Genomic DNA, 17,684 nt, shown 5'->3' with positions numbered 1-17,684 from the left:
CTAAAAGAAGCACCAAAACTTTGGATTTTCCTGCACATATAAACAGTCGATTTCAGAATTTTACATGCTTTGATGCGTATATCTAAAGAAATTTGGAGAAAATGTTTTACATTACCATCCGTTTGGCAAATTTATAAATCATTTATAATTGGTCAAACTTCGTTTTTCGACCGTACATTTCAATGGATCCACAAGTACTATTCACTTGTCCACCATCCATTTCTCTATTTGTAAATCAAGCCTTTCATAAATTCTTCCCAAACAGAGGCTTGTGCGTTTACCGACATTATATCAGTATGCTTATGAAGCAATAAGCATTATCAACAATAACCATGTGGTGCTTGTTTATGCCCACTTTTGTGTTTTGCAACTTTAATTTAGTTGAAGTATTTTCATTCTTATTGTGTTTATATATCTTGCATTCTCTGTATGAAGGAATTGAACAAGGAATTGACCCGAAAGCTTGAAGCTCAAACACAGAGATTAGAGCTATTGACAGCTCAAACTATGGCAAATGATAATATCCCAGCAAGACAGTTAGATCCTCGCATTGTGCGGGACGAAACTCCATTTGCGGATGAAGGAGATGAGGTAATGAACCAGTTAGAATTTTGCCTTGGACCTCATTTGGCTGAGCTTAAAATTTTTACTTTTACAAGTATGCACATATGTAAGTTTTAAAATAAATAATTCTTTTGGTCAATGTTGAAAAATAATGCGTACTTATTTGTCCCCATACACCTTCCAGATTATTAGTCTTTAACATTATTTTCATTGTTTAAGTTCTTCCTGCCAATTAAATTAAATGATCTTCTCGATTTTGCCCCTTCATAATTATTCTTTTCTCCCTGAATAGGTGGTGGAGAGGGTATTGGGATGGATCATGAAGCTTTTTCCTGGAGGACCGTCAAGACGGAGAACCAGCAAGCTGCTTTGATTTTACAGTCGAGGGTGTCCTGAACAAAGCTTCTAAGAATATTTTCCCTTGTACTTCCTACCCTGTATTCTGGTGGCAAAATGGAGGCTGCAGTCTGTATATTTGAGTGACCCTTATTGTTCCAGAAGGAAAAAAAGGTTGTCTTCACAGGAGGCCTTATTCCTCGAATACGAGGTGATTGATAACTGTTGCAGATATTGCAATAAAGATAGTCCTGCATCAAACATTTTGAAGCCTGTTAAATGTTGGGGACATTGGTTATCTAGGAGAGTGGAAAGTTTGAAGAAACTAGAGATGCAATGTGTTTGTGATGGATTACAATAGTAATGGTGTGGAGATGGGGTAGGGTGGGGGTTAGGGTTTTTAGCTTTAAGTTACATTTTTTTTTTTTTGTTTTTGTTTTTGTATGTGAAAAATATGGGTGTATTGACCCAAAGTATGAAAAGAGTAATATTTGCTTTGAAAGGTTTATTTGTTTCAGTAGTATATGTAATTGTAATATCTCTAAAGCTACATAAATTGTAGGATTTGTCTGCTATCTTAAGATTTTTGATAATTATAGATACCTTCCTTCTACTTTCAAAATTTTTATAAACATCCCATAAGGTTAGTTATGGTATTCACTAGATAAAAAATATTTATTTTATCATTTCATCCCTCTATATTATTTTGGAATTGTTATTTTATTGTATTTAAATTATACTTTATTCTTTCTTGTTATCTATTAAGAATATTTTTCCATACTTGTGATTTGGATGAGAACTTTAGGTAAAAAGTACCATCATAGAACTTGTTATAAAATTTAATTTTCGAAGAATTGGCAATTTTTTTTAATAGTTTATATTTCTCTTTAGTTCATTCTTATAGTAAATATATTTGTATGATCCTCATTATTTTAATATATATTTTTCTCTTTTTTTTTAATAACATATTCTTCAATAATGTAATATTACGTGTGAATTTAAAAAAAAATTCTTATTTTTTAACCATACATTATTTATTAATCTAATAATCCAAAATGTATTCTCTAAAGAAAATGGGGCTCAAACATGATCTAAATCAATGTTAACTTTTGATTTTTCTAATGAGAAACCAAAGTTCACAAAAATATGTTATGATCCATGAAAAGAAGAAGAAGAAGAGATTTTTAGATTAAAACAGCTTAGGGAGAGGTGAAAAATGAGAAATTTATGTTAGGAATGGAGGTTTCTAAAAAATTTTAAAGTAGAGGGACTTGAGGTCTTTTACCTAAATTTTGATTTAGAGCCTGTTTGTTTTTCATTTTCCTAGTGAGAATACGTTTTGAAATAGTTGATTGATGATGAATGTGTGGTTAAGAAATAAAGAAAAGTTTTAGTTTTGCGTGTAAATTTATTTTATTGAAAAATGTGTGATTGAAAAGAAGAGAGAGAAAAATGAATTTTGGGAAAAATGGGTATCAAACACGGGTTTATTTTGTAAAAAATTTTATTCGTCAAAAAGTTGGCCAAACTTCATTGTTAATCATATATTTTATTGAATTCATAAATTTTATTCTCCTTTTAACCACACTTTATAGAATCCATTAGCTTTTATCAACCTTTAGTTGCATTATACCCCCTCAAGTAATGTTCAAAATTTATTACAAAATGTAAAACATATCTTTCAAAATCACTAAATGGCTCAAATAAAGCCTAAATATTATCTTTAATTTTAAAGATTTTTTTTATTTGAATTTCACTATTCACAGATTATGGATATATCTTGTCAACAAAGTGTAAAACATATCTTTCAATCTACAAATAAACTTGAAGAATTATATAAAGTTGTACCTCTCAATTTGTTTTCCCAAAATCTACCTAAAAGAAGCACCAAAACTTTGGATTTTCCTGCACATATTGAGCTAGAGCGAATAGGATACCCAAAATTTATCAAGAATAAGGTTTAGTTTATTTATTTTAGTCGTGAAACGCGTAAACTTTGATAGAAAAAGACATAAGTACTAGTATAGCAACTTCCATGTGTCATAATGACTAATACAAGTGCAAAATTCAATCACCAACTTCCCAAGAAGCAAGTTGGTGAAGGTGAGATTTGTGTTTTACATTCATTAAGGTTGAAATTGACCCAAAATTTTCTTTTAAGATAGTTTTTTTGTTTGTGGTGGTGAAGCCACTCTACATGGGACCAGAAATAAAGGTTTTCTGTTTTCTGCATGGTTCAACTGACAGCATGGGAATTCATGTGGGCTGTCCCTTTTTCTACTTATTTTTCAATCTTTTTTTATTTTTCCTCCCTATTTTACTTTTAATATGTTCTGTTTCTGGATTTCAGGTTGTTTAAAATGGATGCTGAAATGGGAAATTCTTGGAAGATATTGGTATGTAAATAGTGATTATTTTGATTCTTTCCTTGTATTTCTTGATCAGACCTTAGGTATATATTATCTGGTACAAATGCTGTCCTAACTTGGAGCTATCTTTCAAGATTTTATGATAGGGTCATTATTATTGTATGACGATGCATAATTAACTTAGGAACATTGCAATATTTTCTAGCCATTTTTCTTAAATTATGCTAATTGTATAGTTTGAACTCAAATTAGTTGACAAAAAGAATTCATATAGTCGACTTCAATTTATTAGCAATAATTTAATAGTCAGCCGATCTTCATATATAATTTTAAGGTGGATAGTTCCTGAGTGGGAGATGCTATACTTGACTTCCATAATCAAAGCTGATCCTTGATCGAGTAGAATATATTATAATTATGTTTTACATAATTTAACAAAAAAGAAAGGTTAAAATCATGTCTATTGTACTATGCAGACTCTTTGCTATCATAAACCACTAGTTTCTCCGTAAAAGGACAAGTAAACAGTATTAATATGCCCCGCAAATATTTTACAATATTCAAAATTTACATCGTAATAAGCAACTATGAGTTAAAATAATATTTCAATTAACGACTCATAATAACAAAGAGCATATAAGATCATACTAGTTCTAAAGTGATAATATTTTTCAAATCCCTCTCAATTTGATTGGTTAAGTATTTATTTGTTAATTTTATTGACATGAAGTTAGGTGCATGCCCACTTTCAAATTTTTTATATCCTTCTTTTTCTTTTTTGACTAATAATAATTACCCATTTTTGTAAAGGTTCATTTAAAGAAAAGTAATTTATTGCGATGAGATGACTGAGCATAATGACAAAAAAGATTAACCATCTTAACTTTGTTAGAGAATAAGACTTAAGATTAGAGTCATGGGCGGATTCAGGCACGGACTGTGCTACAGTTTGTCCCTTCAGCACAAATGTCCATTAAAAAAATAAAATTAAGTAAATTTTTTTTTATGTGCAATATTATTATTTTTATACGTATTAGTTCGTGTTGAATTTTTTCTTGGATTCTCCACTGATTAGAGTTTGTATATATATGTGTGTGTGAGAGAGAGAGAGAGACCAAATATCTAAATTACTTCAGTAATCTTTTTTCATTGATCAATCATTTCTATATCTATCTAAATATCTAGTAAGACCAAATATTTAAAATCACCTCACAAGATATTAAAAGATTACGATTCATCTCTCCAATCAATACGCTTAAAAAAAGGTTGAGAAGGTCAATTTGAATGAAGGAATGAATGAAGACTCTTTATTTTGGTACCTAATAATGCTTTGCAAGTCTAATGACTTGAAAATGATAAATAAGAAATGTACCATTCCGAAGCTTTAATCTTTGTTTGTTGGGAGAGCTTAAACAAATTAGATTGAATTTCTTTGATTCTAACAGAATACCAAGTGACATATACCGTCTAACGATCGAAAAGTAGCACACATAAGCTATCACCGTACCACGAATAAAAGACCAAGTCCCATAGGCAGATCAATGCATATTAGCACAGCCATAAGTCTAAATTTTAGCTCATCTAACCAGTAACATCTAACCCTAGATCCACATTTGCCGAGGCTCAATAGCTACATACGCCTTTTACGTTATTTCTTTCTTTCTTTCACTCTTTGATCTCGAGATCTCTCGTGCACATTTTGTTACATTTGAGAATCCTTGTACCTAGGTCCTAGGTTGCCTCATAATAGGTACTGCAGACATCTATGTTGATTGATTAAACAACCGTACAAGTAGAGGATCGGGGGATAGCCTTTTAGGAGAGCAAGAAAGATTGGCTCGACCAAGGCGTGATCAAACCAACTATTGAAAAATTATGGTAATTACTTTTTCCCCTCCTTCAACTTTAGTAATTTTGTTGCTATAAATTTTTACCCAATCATTTTTAATTTATTTCTAGTCTTAATTTAAGTTGCTTTCATTGAAATCCAAAGCTATTAGGATAGGAAGCATGCCTACATGTCCAGGGAGATTGTATATGTAGCATTACAGTAAGATAGATGACATTAATTCATTAAAGCTAGGATGAAAAATATTTGTCCCAACCAATACTTCTCTGTCACCTGTCTTCCTGTCAATGTACAAAGAAATTAATCCTTAAGATACTTATTTAGCAATTTGCCAAGGACACTGGATAGTCTAACACCGTACGGATAGAATTGAAACTCGATCTTTTCTATTCTATTACGTACCTCTTGATTGGCATCACAGTTGAACTTAACTTACGTGTGATCGTGTCATCTACCTATGGTCGTGGTAGTGTTGCCTCTATTTTTATGATTGTCGAAGCAAAAAAAAAGGGAAGCAATTTTTCTGAAACCGACCCCGCTTCTAAATAGAAATTAGAAGGTGATTTTTGCATTTTTTGAGGTGTTCATTGCAATTGGTTTAAGGAGAACCAAGATACTTGTACAGTTGTACTGTACTAAATAGTTACAAGAATGTTGTATAGAAGAGCTAGCGTATCAAATATTGAAATAAATATTACACATTCGATATGTTCATTAAATTAGATTAAACAATATCCAGCCTTTGTTTGTTTCCTATTCTTTCTACATTGAAATGAAAAATATGATCGTTATCCATCACATCAAACCGTCAAATTTGAATTTCCATATTTTGTGTGGGGCCCATAACGACTATATTTTTCATTTTCATTTTTACAAAAATGGGAAATATACTTTTCATTGCACAATGTGCGCCTGATATTATCTACAAAACACGGTTTTAAAACTTCTTTTTTTATGTCAAAGTAGATGCTTCTCTATGTTATGTAGTCTAAAAATACATAAGAATTATAATTGGAATAATATGGTACAATACAATGTGACACATTCTATGCTACCACATTTGATCACTTCTTCATGGATTTATTGTGTTAAGATTTTAAATTTAGTTTTCAAGAGATTCTATAGATTCCCTGTTCCATAATCTATTTATAAATTAAATTCCATTTACACCAGAAATTAGAATTTTGAATCCATTCTTTTTTCCCCCTCGAGCACCCAAAACCAATATCAAAAAACCAAGTAAATAAGAAAGTTAAACTTGAACGGTATTTCACAAGAAGAACTTTCTTTTCGAGAATTAAAGTCAATAATATTATCATAGAAAAGTTGAGTTCACTTGAACAATTCACTCACTAAATAAGTAAAAAATATATATTGTAGAAAGAGAAATGTTATTTGTACATCATGATTTACATATTAATGTACAAATCCGGATATAAACTGTTCTTGATTTATAAGAAGACGTTTGGGGATTGAACTCTCCAATTCCAGTACGTAGCAAACAATTTTGGAGTCAAAACTACTGTGGATTTCGTTCTAAGTGCTGCTAAATATGAGGCTGAAAAAATTCGTGTTTAGTTTGGTGAACATCGTTGTCCTAACGCTATCCGCCACTAAAATTTCACCAATTTCATGTGAATAAAAGTAAGAAGCCAACGGTAACAATTTCCATTTCCTTCTGTATCTTTATTCCGTATACGCACAATGATAGATTCACGTGCCGATAAGGACATAGATTCTAACGGGCTAAGCACCGTTAAGTGTCACTGTGTATCAAACAGATGTGAAATGAAAAGCGATTTGGAATTCCATCTTAAAAGATCAATATTGTTAAGAGAAGTAACCCAAAATCTTATAAATTCGTCTATATTTTCATTTTTATTCGAAGTAGGATTATATCCCTTAATATGTCCCGCAAAATGATAACTCGTTTAAGTAGACCAATCTTGAAATCCATATGTTCATTTTTGAGTTTTAATCGATTCGAATCGCTCGTTGAAACTTCATGAATTTTGACGCCATGTTAGACTTTGAGTTACATCTTAAAAAGTCAACCTTACTAAAAGGAATAACCTAAAACCTTATAAGTTGATCAATATTTTCATATTTATTCAATGTGAAATTACCTCTCAAACAAAAAAGATCCGAAAAAACAATTTATTCACACAAATCACAAATGATCTCATAAAAACATTGAAACCAGTAATACTTGTTGCTAAATACAATCGACTGAACCTGTTCTTTTTATATTCTATGATATCCCTGATGATCAGAAAATCGTAATAAACATCTGAAACCAACCATAACCGGGACGAAGAGAAGAAACAAGCTCGTAAAAAGTATTCTTCGAAATCTAGTCTTCAAATACTAGTTGCAGCGATGTCTAATAGTTGCTGCAAGCACATATACAGTAACAGTGTCAGCCGACCCAACTAGTGCATCATTGCAACCGCGGCTTCTTGTACCAACGGCTGAGTCACGTGCACGAAATGCTCAGCTTCGCGCTCCACCTGCTCCAAACACCGGTGCACATTCTTCCCTTCCCTCATCTTCTTTACAAATGCAACAAACCGCCTCCAGTTATCAGGTTGGAACAAATCCGGGTTCATTCTCAAATATGTAAATGCACACATCTCCCTCTCCTCTGCGTTGCCATCAACATTCAATGCTGCGGCTTGCAGGATCTGTTCGTGCGCGTAGTCATCATATCGTGGCAGTGCGTTCTCCCCAGCAAGTGGAACCCGAGCTTCGCGAGTGGCTAAAGCTACTTGCTTGACTAGTTTTTCAGGAGCACATAAAGCATCCTGTGGTTGCTCGTGGTCTCTCATCTCAATACAAGTGAAGTTGAATATAGCGCCATGCCGTGCCAACATCTGGGCAATAGGAAGATATCCATCTCGGAAACGGGTGTTGTAATACCCAGCAGTGAGTTCAGGGGCATGTGACCGGGTTCCATAATGCCAGTGGATTCCAGCAATCTTAACAGATATCTTGACACCCTTATTCTCGAATATACTCTTGGCCGATTGCAGTATCCTCTCACCATGGCCCAAAAGCATCTGAGAATACCAAGAGAGGAAAAACTCCCCATATTCACCATTCCAACCACCACCCTCTTTCCGGAAAAAGTTTGTATCGTCAGGCCAGTTGTTATATTGGCCAGCATCTGTCGGGCCAGTGGATCCCCATTCAGGCTTACCATATGCTTCCGCTGCAGCTTTTAAGCTACTGAGCATGTACTGCAGAATGACACAGAGACGATTTAAGCACAGTGAGGAAAGAAATGTTATAAAATCAAAAGAAGGAATTTTGAAGGTACAGACTCAGTCTCACCTTGTCATAGCACTGAAATGCTCCTATTCCAGGAAATTTCCATGTTCCGTTTTGTTCAGGGTACGAGGGATAACGAAGCTCCCCTGCTGGACCCATCCCAACTTGAATTTCCTACAACAAGGATTCAAAACAATTCAAAACACATAATTGATAAAGGCATAACAAGGAGACTAAGTTTCCGAAACATATATAGGTCACACTTGAAATATAAGAGTACTTACCACAATAGTATCACCAAGAAGGTGCTCAAAGTTGTCTCTGAAAGAGAGCATAAAGTCGGAATAACACTGGACAGGTGTCCTTCCCTTCAGCACTGGGAGGGTATCACACCCAAGTGAGAGATATTCATAATTTCTTCTACCCCATTGGTCTGTATATGCAAGCTCGGGGTCCTTGTCAATCTCGTCCACTACCCATTTTGGCAGAGGAATTCTGAAAGAGTAAACGAATGCAAAGTTGAGAACAACATTATTGATCTGTTTAACATTAGAAAGAATAACAATGATCTGTTCACCATTTCTCTTATTTAACTAACTCCAGTTTAGAGATAGAGATAGCGATGCCATCACAGTTCACCTTTCATTCTTTCATTTGATTAAAAAACTTGGAAACATTATATGCTTTCTCCAAAGCCAATAACTTCACTGCAAAAGCTAGTATTCTTATGAATTCTGATTGTCATGTTCATTGTAATTCCGAATTACTCAATTAAAAAACTTTAATTTATGATTCATCATTGCTCTAGATCAGTTTGTTCCACTATTCGAGCCCTCCCTTCTTATTCACCTATTCTCGCCCTTCTACCAAACCCCACAAGCCCCACTGCCGCCTACATTCTTTGAACAATGAAAAAAATACAAAAATTACAATTTGACTTTTTCGGAGGACCAAATCCAGATCTCAAAAATCACACGCGAAACCCATCAAAATTCACTAGAATCATACTGTAATATTCTCTTTTTCCAAAAAAATACTCCAGAATATTCAATTACTAATGATTTGAAAAAATAATTGATAGAGCAGCTGAGAGTTAAATTAATTCAACGTACTTACGTGCAAGAGTCGCCGACGTTGCCGCCGCACTGGTGGAACGACATCACCGCCTGCACTTTCAGCCCATGTTTCTTTGCCATCTCCAGGAGCTCGGTATATCCGCCCCAATTGTACTCGCCAGGCGTCTCTCTCTCCACCAACCCCCACCACACGTCCATCATTATCCCCTCCACACCGGCACTCTTCAACGCCTGTAAACTCGCATTCATCGCTTTTTTCCTATTCACCGTATGATTCCACGTTACACTATCCAACGGCATCATCACATACACCGGAACCCCTTTTTTGCCCCATTTTTCCAACGCGCCTCCGCCCACCGTATACTCTCTCTCATCTGTAAATTCCTCCACCGTAAACGGAGAATCCATCAAGGCTTGCGCCGCCACCGTGAGGTCCGCCCTCATGCCGCCAAGAACGGGACTCATTGGCGGAGATGGCGACACACGGTCAATCTCCGACACTGGGTTCTGTGCCGAAACCCGTAAATTAGGACCAGGCGTTCTCCACACCGCGCTGACGGTCGCCGACGCCGGTGCTTCACCAGGAACACCACCCACCTCCGCTACTACATGTGTCCCAGAAATCGCTCCAATCTGATGAGGCAAGCTCATTGCCATAATATACGAATTTGACTATAAAGAAATTTATCCGAGAATCAAGAAAAAATTTGTTTTGAGAATGAATAAAATGAACGAAGGGGTCTACGATATTATATAGAGACCCCCTGAATTTTCTTAACGATAAGATTTTTGAAACTGGTAGACCTTTATTTAAGTGACACGTGTCGAGATGTAGGCGGTTGCGAAGGCAACGGCTGCGATTTATTCGATTCACGTGAAGGTGACGGTGAGATTGGCTTGCGCGTGAAGGTTCCAGTAAGGACGCGCTTAGAGTGGTCCGACCAATGAGAAGATGCAACGTGGCCATGCGTGACCCTGCCGACAAGTTTGGACACGGGGGTGTTTGGCGTTTTGCTTTAACGTCCAGGAAAAGAGTAAGTAAAAATTCAAAAGGGACAAGTGGCGAATTAGAGGGTAAAATTGGCAACTCAGTTATCCGTAAATAGCGTGTTCTGTGGACTTGTGGTCAGACTTATTGTAATCAGTTAAAGTGGGCCCATTCCCCCACCCACTAGCGAAGCTCCTCCATTCTAGCGTATACTCGATTTTTTTTTCCCCCCACACGAAATAAAAAATATAATTAATATATATAGTTAAAAATATAATTTTTCCTAATATATTATATGTTAAATAATAATTTAAATCGTGTTTGTTGATGATAAGGCCAAAAAAAGAAGAAGCAAGTTTATCTTCATAGAATATAAAAAGTGACATCTTTTTGAATTAACTCTCGGAAAAATAATGTTGATCATTCTTTGAAAATAACAAGTTATTCTTTGTCATCACCTCGAATTCTTATGCCAGGGGTGACACTAATAACAAGGAACATTTGTTGGCAACAGGTTATATGAATTATTTAAACGGTTTTAAAATTTGAGTTGAATACGACAAGCTATTTAAAGAATTGATTTTAATTTTTGTTTGTTTGTGTGTGTGAGTAGATAATGTTGTTTGGAACGAACAAGAGTTGAAGAGGACCGGTTTTGGATGATTATGCAAGTTAGGGACCTGAAGATTTGGATAAAAAGGATAGAAATTGTACGAAAAACTTGAAGCAGTGACCTAAGTGTAAAAATCTCAAAGTTTACCAAGTATGCAAACCGTGGTCACTAACCGGCCCTGTCTGTGTTGGTTAGGCCATTTCCAACCCTGCACCAAATTTTGCACGCATCAAATTTTACACTAAATCTTGCACCAAACCAAAATTCTTCTCCAACCATTACACCAAAATTTACACCAAATGAACAGTACTTTATTATTTTATTCATTCTTTCAATTTTTGACAATGTATTTATTTTAAAATATTATTTATTTATTTATTTTATAACTATATAAATTACTAAATCATAATTTCATTAAATTAACAAATATATTGATTACTAAATTATCACATGTCTTATATATCATGTTAAATTGACAAAAATATTTGATTATATTATTAATTTATGATAAACAATTACGTTAAATTTTAAAAAAATAATAAAGTTTAATACTATAAACTTTACGTTAAATTAAATTTTAAACGTAAACTTTATGTTAAATTAACAATTACGTTAATTATTATTGATTATATTATTAAAAATAAGAAACTTTAATAATATAATTAATAGTGTAATTAATTTGTTGAGGGTATTTATGTAATTTGTGCTATATATTTTTTAATACAATAAATTATTACTTTTTTTATTAATATTAATATTATTTGGGTTTAAAATAAATTTTAAATGTAAGACATAATAATTAATTAATTAATTAAAAGACAAAAATAATTTAAAATACATCAAACACGATTATTTATTAAAGTTAACACGAAGTTGAGTTGGTTGAAGACGAAAATCGCCATTTTCAGGAATTCCTTGTTCGTCATAGACAAATCAAGGATAAAGAAACTCGCATTGCACTTCGAAATGCATTAATCGATCATTTGTGGATGAACATATGAATTTTGAAAATTAAATTGCAAAAATTTAGCGACTTCGTAATATCGTCTATTCAAATTCGAAATGCATTGTACTATTTTCTAATGGCATTATTTCATATTTTCGTTGTTGTAGTATTTTTATTAATTGTTCTATGTTTTTTATATTTATTAATGAATTTAATCTTTTCCGTAATTTAACGTAATTATTTATTTAGTAATTTATGTATTTATGAAATAATTAAATAAATAATATTTCAAATAAGTAGATTATAAAGAATAAAAAAAAGGGAAGAAAATGGTTAAATACTGTTCATTTGGTGTAATTTTTGGTATAATGGTTGGAGATGAATTTTAGTTTGGTGCAAGATTTGGTGTAAAATTTGGTGCAAAATGGTGCAAAATTTGGTGCAGGGTTGAAGATGGTCTTAGATCATTGTTTTTCATATCGCGCTGTCATATTGTTGTTTGCTTCAGACCATTGCTGAGCCATCCTTCACATTTGGGTTAAGAAACGTAAAGTCAGTAGACATATATAAAATAGTGCTATTGCGACTACACCTCCCAAATGGTCAAGTATATTATCGAATACGGATAGCATACTATCCCATAAATAGAAAATTCGTAATCCTAATTGCTATGAAAATACAATTTGATTTACCTATGCGTATTTGAACAGTTACAGTTAATTTTGTCCTTCTTTGATAATAATCGATATGACCTTTATAATAATCCTCATTTTTCGTGGACTTTTACAAATTTATTCTGAGATTATTTTCTTTTTTTGAAGGTGTGACTTTTAAGTCAGTTCGCCACTCTATATATATATATAAGGTTGAACCCTAACTTTGAGGGCCCCACCCTCTCGTCTCTAAAGTTTTGTGAGGAAGGTAAATCGCAGGATGTGTCCCAATAGACTAGGGAACAAGAACTGTCTGTACATTGCGCTTACAAGAAATCCAATTTAATGTCTCAGGAATCGAACCTCCATATTGCGATTGCCAGCAATGCGTGAGATGACCTCACTCTTGTCCTTTGCACTACTGGACTGTACCCCGGGGACAATTCGCCACTATATAAAGATATATTGTAGGTGTAGAATATTTTTTCTCATTTTTCCTTTGAAATCGTTTAGGTACTTCAAACCCTTTTTGTACATTTTTTTCTAAATAGTTAGAACGAACGATATAACTTAGTTTTGAATATTTTATTTTATTTATTGAGATTCTCATTTATTATTTTCTATATTCATTTTACTTATATCCTTCGTACTGTGAAATAATTGGTTTCTTTTTCATCGATTTGTGAATTTATAATGTACTAAGAGATAAGTTAAGACCGTGTACTCAAATTAGTAAAATATAGACATACACGTTGCAGTTTTATTCGGATTGATATAAGGATATAATATGTTGACTGAATTAGATATGGTAGATTCAAACTTGAGAGTGATGAATTGATTAAATTTGTACATTCAATCGACAATTTTATGAATTAAAATTAAGAGGCGAGATTAAAGGTGATAACTATAGTGATGAGTACTAATGCTCTTAACTATCATGTTGAATATTTTATCCCAAGTTCAAAGATAACACTTTCGTATTTTTTATTTTTACTTTCATGATGAATTGATTTAATTAGTACATTCGATCAACAAATTTATGAATTAAACTTAAGAGTCAAGATTAAAGGTGATAATTACGATGATGAGTCGCAATGCTTTAATTATATGGTGATACTATGCGTACATCAAAGTGTCTATAATGGTGTCCACCCACTTCACATGAAGGCAGACCCATTTCAAATAAAATATAATTTATTAAAAGTGGATCCCTTGCCATGTAAGGGAAAGACTTCGTTATAAACATTGCATGATGTACAAGTCGGATATTTCTTAATTATCATATTATTTTATCCCCGGTACAAAGATAACACTTTGGTGGGTGTGTGTGTATATATATATATTTTACTTTTTCAATTAATATTAATTTTAATCAAAATATTTCCTTTAATACTTACATTATTCAAATAAGAGTTACGAATAATTAGTTCAATCATTAAGGGCTCGTTTGGCTTGTATTTCTATTTTTTTTTTTGAGAGCGTGTTTTAAAATTGCTAAAAAGACGTATGGTTTGTCTTTGAAAAATTATTTCTCAAAACAAAAAATTAGAAAATGCATTTGATCATTTGGAATTCTGAAAAATTATATTATGACATTTTAATTCATAAAATTTGAATATTTATTAAAAATGAAATGATTTTATGTTAACATATTATCAAATAATATATACATTTTAAAGTTGGTGAACATAACAATATCTTTTTATCACCACAAAAGTTCAAAAAAAAAAAATAATAATAATAAATTGAGTTTAAAATATAGAAAATAAAAATAAATTTTAATGACGTGCATTGAGAATGTTTTTATTTTTTTCATTTAAACTTTTTTCATTTATTTAATCATTAAGAATTTGGATTATTTTTATTTTTAATTTTTCAGAAATGTTTGGAAATTTATTTTTTATTTTTAGATTTTTTATTTTATATGTTTAAGAATTTATTTTTCAAATTTTATTTTTTAGAAATTTACATTTTATTTTTTTGTTTTTGAAGAAATGAAAGGACGAAAGTCCTATGGATTCACAAACATTCTGTGGATAGAAACAAAAATGAGGAATAAAGAAAATTTTCTACTTAAATTAGAATTTGCAACACATCCAAAGGAATTGATAAAACATTCCTCACATGGATATAGTAAGTCTCGCTTGGGTTGCTTTAATGGTTGTCTTTACATTTTCCCTTTCACTCGTAGTGTGGGGAAGACATTTTTGTTATATTACTAATACTTAACAAATTTATTTTTGTGAACTTTATTTATTTTGTTAGTATTTTATATTTTTGTTGTTTTAAAATTTTATTTAAACGCCTATTTTTATATATATATATTTTGAGTGTTTTACGATTCAAAACGTCAAAAAGGCGTTTTGAGTTTTATGTTATAAGTTTGTTTTCAAAAATATATTTTTAAAACCAGATCATATACGTTTTTAATGTTTTGCAACACTGAAAATTAAAAACATCTTAAAGAAGCAAACCAAACAATAGTCATAGTGGGAATCATAATTCAAACTTTCCACTTTACTACTTTTAATTAATTGGCATTTTACGCTTATAATTATCACATACATTTTTGGCTAAAATTATTCTTATTATTATTATTAATGACGCCATTTTAAAGCACACCATGACATAAGCATTGAGGTCTTTAACAATTTAGCTCCCGTTTGGTCCTCATTCTTTCGAAATTTTAATGATTGGAATAGTGTTTTTTGAAAAATGTGTGGTTAAAAAAGAAAATTTTCTTGATTTACGTATAATATTATTTTATGAAAGATTGTATAGTTAAAAATAAAGGAGAAAAAAAGAATGAGAATGAGAATGGGGCCAAACGGGGGCATAGTCAAAATTCTAGTTAAAATATTTATTTTAACTGCAAATGTCCACTTATCTTTCCAGCTTCGGCGGATATTCTTCTTGGTGTTATGGTAAAAAATTTACTGGATAAGTGGATTAGTCGAACGGACACAAATTGAAAAAATTGCAACTTATTTGAAAAAAAATGTAACTACTAATAATAGTGTAAATTTACAAATAATGTTATTCAGAAATATGCACTTCTTTAAGTTACGTTTGAGCTCCATCGTTTCATTTTTTTGAAAAATAAATTTTGTAATAGTGATTTTTTGGATAATGTATAATTAAAATGTATGAAAGAATTTTCACCTTTCGTGCATAATTATTTTATTGAGAGAATGTATGATTTAAAAAAAAATGAATTTTTAAAAAAGGATTCAAACGTAGCTCCTTTTCATATATCTCACAAAGGATACATTTACAATTATTACTAGAGACATTTGACTCATTTTGTCAGGACTTCATCATGAATTTGGTTTAATTTTTTAGAATAAAGCTACGATGTATTTCAATTGGAGGTAATCCTCAATCTATGTAGCATATAACATGATACAAAATGATAAGGTTAATTAATTATATTGATATAAGACCTATTTTTTTGGTCTTATAATTTCAATTTTGCAGCTTGTACGTTACCTCTTGCATGATACTTGACAGAAGTACGTGGATTTTGAATTTTAAACCACCAAACCCGCGTCTTTTGAATTGGGACAACTGATCCAAACAGAAATTACGTCAATTTCAATTTTTGACTCATTTTCTTTCTCTCGTAATCTGCAGCCCCCAAATCAGGAGACCATCTCACCCTATTTAATTTGTTGAAATCATGCAAAACAAAGATATTATCCATTTATGAGAATCTTTTCTTTGCTACTTGTTGACCCCAAAAAGTGCGTCAACAGATGCCGGTCCCACCCGCGCTTGCGTGGGCGAATGTCCAACACGCTAAGACACGTGGACGGTCTAAACGAGCGGTTCAAAGGGGCGTGGGAGTAGCCCAACGACACGGGACGGTGACGTTCGGAATCCGACGGGTTATTCGTAATCCGATTGTACAATAATTACCAACCAGTGCTTGTAAATGTATGTGTAAAAGTGTATAAATTCGATTTATATATTGCAAGTAACTGAGAGAGTTGAGTAAATGTAGTCTTTAGTATTGATTCTTGCATTAGCCTTTGACATTATACAATGGGGATATTTATAGTGATGCATATGGAATGGGAGCCCTTGGATGAAGTGGCACGTGGCCTCATCTCCTTAGTTCAAACGTCTGTTCTTAGGCATGGGACTTGACTTGCTAGCTTACGGCCCATTTATTGCTTGTGCAGGGCCTCCATGCTAGTGACAAGACTTGACCTTTATACTTATGACAAACATTCCATCAATCATTCGAATAAGATCTGTACAGGCAATCTCTTGGGAGAAGTGACCATGGAGGATGTTTCCTTGTGGTTAAGAGACTCGTGCATCAACTTCGGGGCTTCGTCCATTTGAGGACCTCAGCTATATCCAAAAGCTTCCACGCCTCGGGTCATGGGCCTTGGTTAGAAGCACTTCGGATATAACCCACCTCGGCAATGTGGACCACCTCGGCAGGAATGCCACGTGGATCAGGATGAGTGGACCATTGGCCCAGGTGGGTAGGACATGTGTGACAACACGTAACAATAGTCCCCCAAGTCCAAGTATAATCATTAATGTAATGCGTGGACTTTAATGGAGTAAAAGTTGAAAGAATTTTTGAACCCCCAAATAATAGTCCCCCAAGTCCAAGTATAGATATTTATATCATGGTTGGAGTTAGAGAAGTTTTGTTGTGGGTGAATGATGGCGAGGAGGAAGCCGAGGTGGTTGAAGAAACCGAACCTGCGAGGCTTGGACGCTGAATGGCGAGGAGGAAGCCGAGGTGGTTGAGAACCGAACCTGCGAGGCTTGAATGCTGAATGGCATCTGAAGAAGTCGAGGTGGTTGAGAAACCGAACCTGCGAGGCTTGAATGCTGAATGGAATTTGAAGAAGTCGAGGTGGTTGAGAAACCGAACCTGCGAGGCTTGAATGCTGAATGGCGAGGAGGAAGCCGAGGTGGTTGAAGAAACCGAACCTGCGAGGCTTGGACGCTGAATGGCGAGGTGGAAGCCGAGGTGGTTGAAGAAACCGAACCTGCG

At 33.2% G+C, this 17,684-nt stretch overlaps 2 protein-coding genes across 2 annotated transcripts; one reads left to right on the top strand and one right to left on the bottom strand.

Annotated features, from left to right (window-relative positions):
* Positions 1-398: 398 nt before the first annotated feature.
* Positions 399-1,402, top strand: LOC111379735 (protein BLISTER-like). Its single transcript, XM_023003172.1, has 2 exons — positions 399-591; positions 857-1,402. The coding sequence occupies exons 1-2, from the start codon at positions 430-432 to the stop codon at positions 935-937; spliced, it is 243 nt and encodes an 80-aa protein (XP_022858940.1). The 5' UTR covers positions 399-429; the 3' UTR covers positions 938-1,402.
* Positions 1,403-7,259: 5,857 nt separating this feature from the next.
* LOC111379737 (beta-amylase 1, chloroplastic) lies at positions 7,260-10,194 on the bottom strand. Its single transcript, XM_023003175.1, has 4 exons — positions 9,505-10,194; positions 8,673-8,883; positions 8,452-8,562; positions 7,260-8,357 (listed from the first exon to the last, which is right to left on the bottom strand). Exons 1-4 carry the CDS (start codon positions 10,119-10,121, stop codon positions 7,551-7,553), a joined length of 1,746 nt encoding a protein of 581 aa, XP_022858943.1. The 5' UTR covers positions 10,122-10,194; the 3' UTR covers positions 7,260-7,550.
* Between the last annotated feature and the right edge of the window lie 7,490 nt (positions 10,195-17,684).

This window comes from Olea europaea, unplaced genomic scaffold (assembly GCF_002742605.1).
Source record: "Olea europaea var. sylvestris unplaced genomic scaffold, O_europaea_v1 scaffold2029, whole genome shotgun sequence".
Lineage (NCBI taxonomy): Eukaryota > Viridiplantae > Streptophyta > Magnoliopsida > Lamiales > Oleaceae > Olea > Olea europaea.
Note: the sequence above shows the minus strand (reverse complement) of the source record. Positions and strands in the feature narration are given on the sequence as shown.

What these genes read in the sequence shown, in the direction of transcription:
- LOC111379735 (XM_023003172.1), top strand. Translation starts at nt 430, where the DNA reads ATGAAGGAATTGAACAAGGAATTGACCCGAAAGCTTGAAGCTCAAACA. An exon ending in TTGCGGATGAAGGAGATGAG is followed by an intron (nt 592 to 856) that starts GTAATGAACCAG and finishes CTCCCTGAATAG; the next exon opens with GTGGTGGAGAGGGTATTGGG.
- LOC111379737 (XM_023003175.1), bottom strand. Translation starts at nt 10,121, where the DNA reads ATGGCAATGAGCTTGCCTCATCAGATTGGAGCGATTTCTGGGACACAT. An exon ending in TTCTTGGTGATACTATTGTG is followed by an intron (nt 8,563 to 8,672) that starts GTAAGTACTCTT and finishes TCCTTGTTGTAG; the next exon opens with GAAATTCAAGTTGGGATGGG. An exon ending in CATTTCAGTGCTATGACAAG is followed by an intron (nt 8,358 to 8,451) that starts GTGAGACTGAGT and finishes GTCATTCTGCAG; the next exon opens with TACATGCTCAGTAGCTTAAA.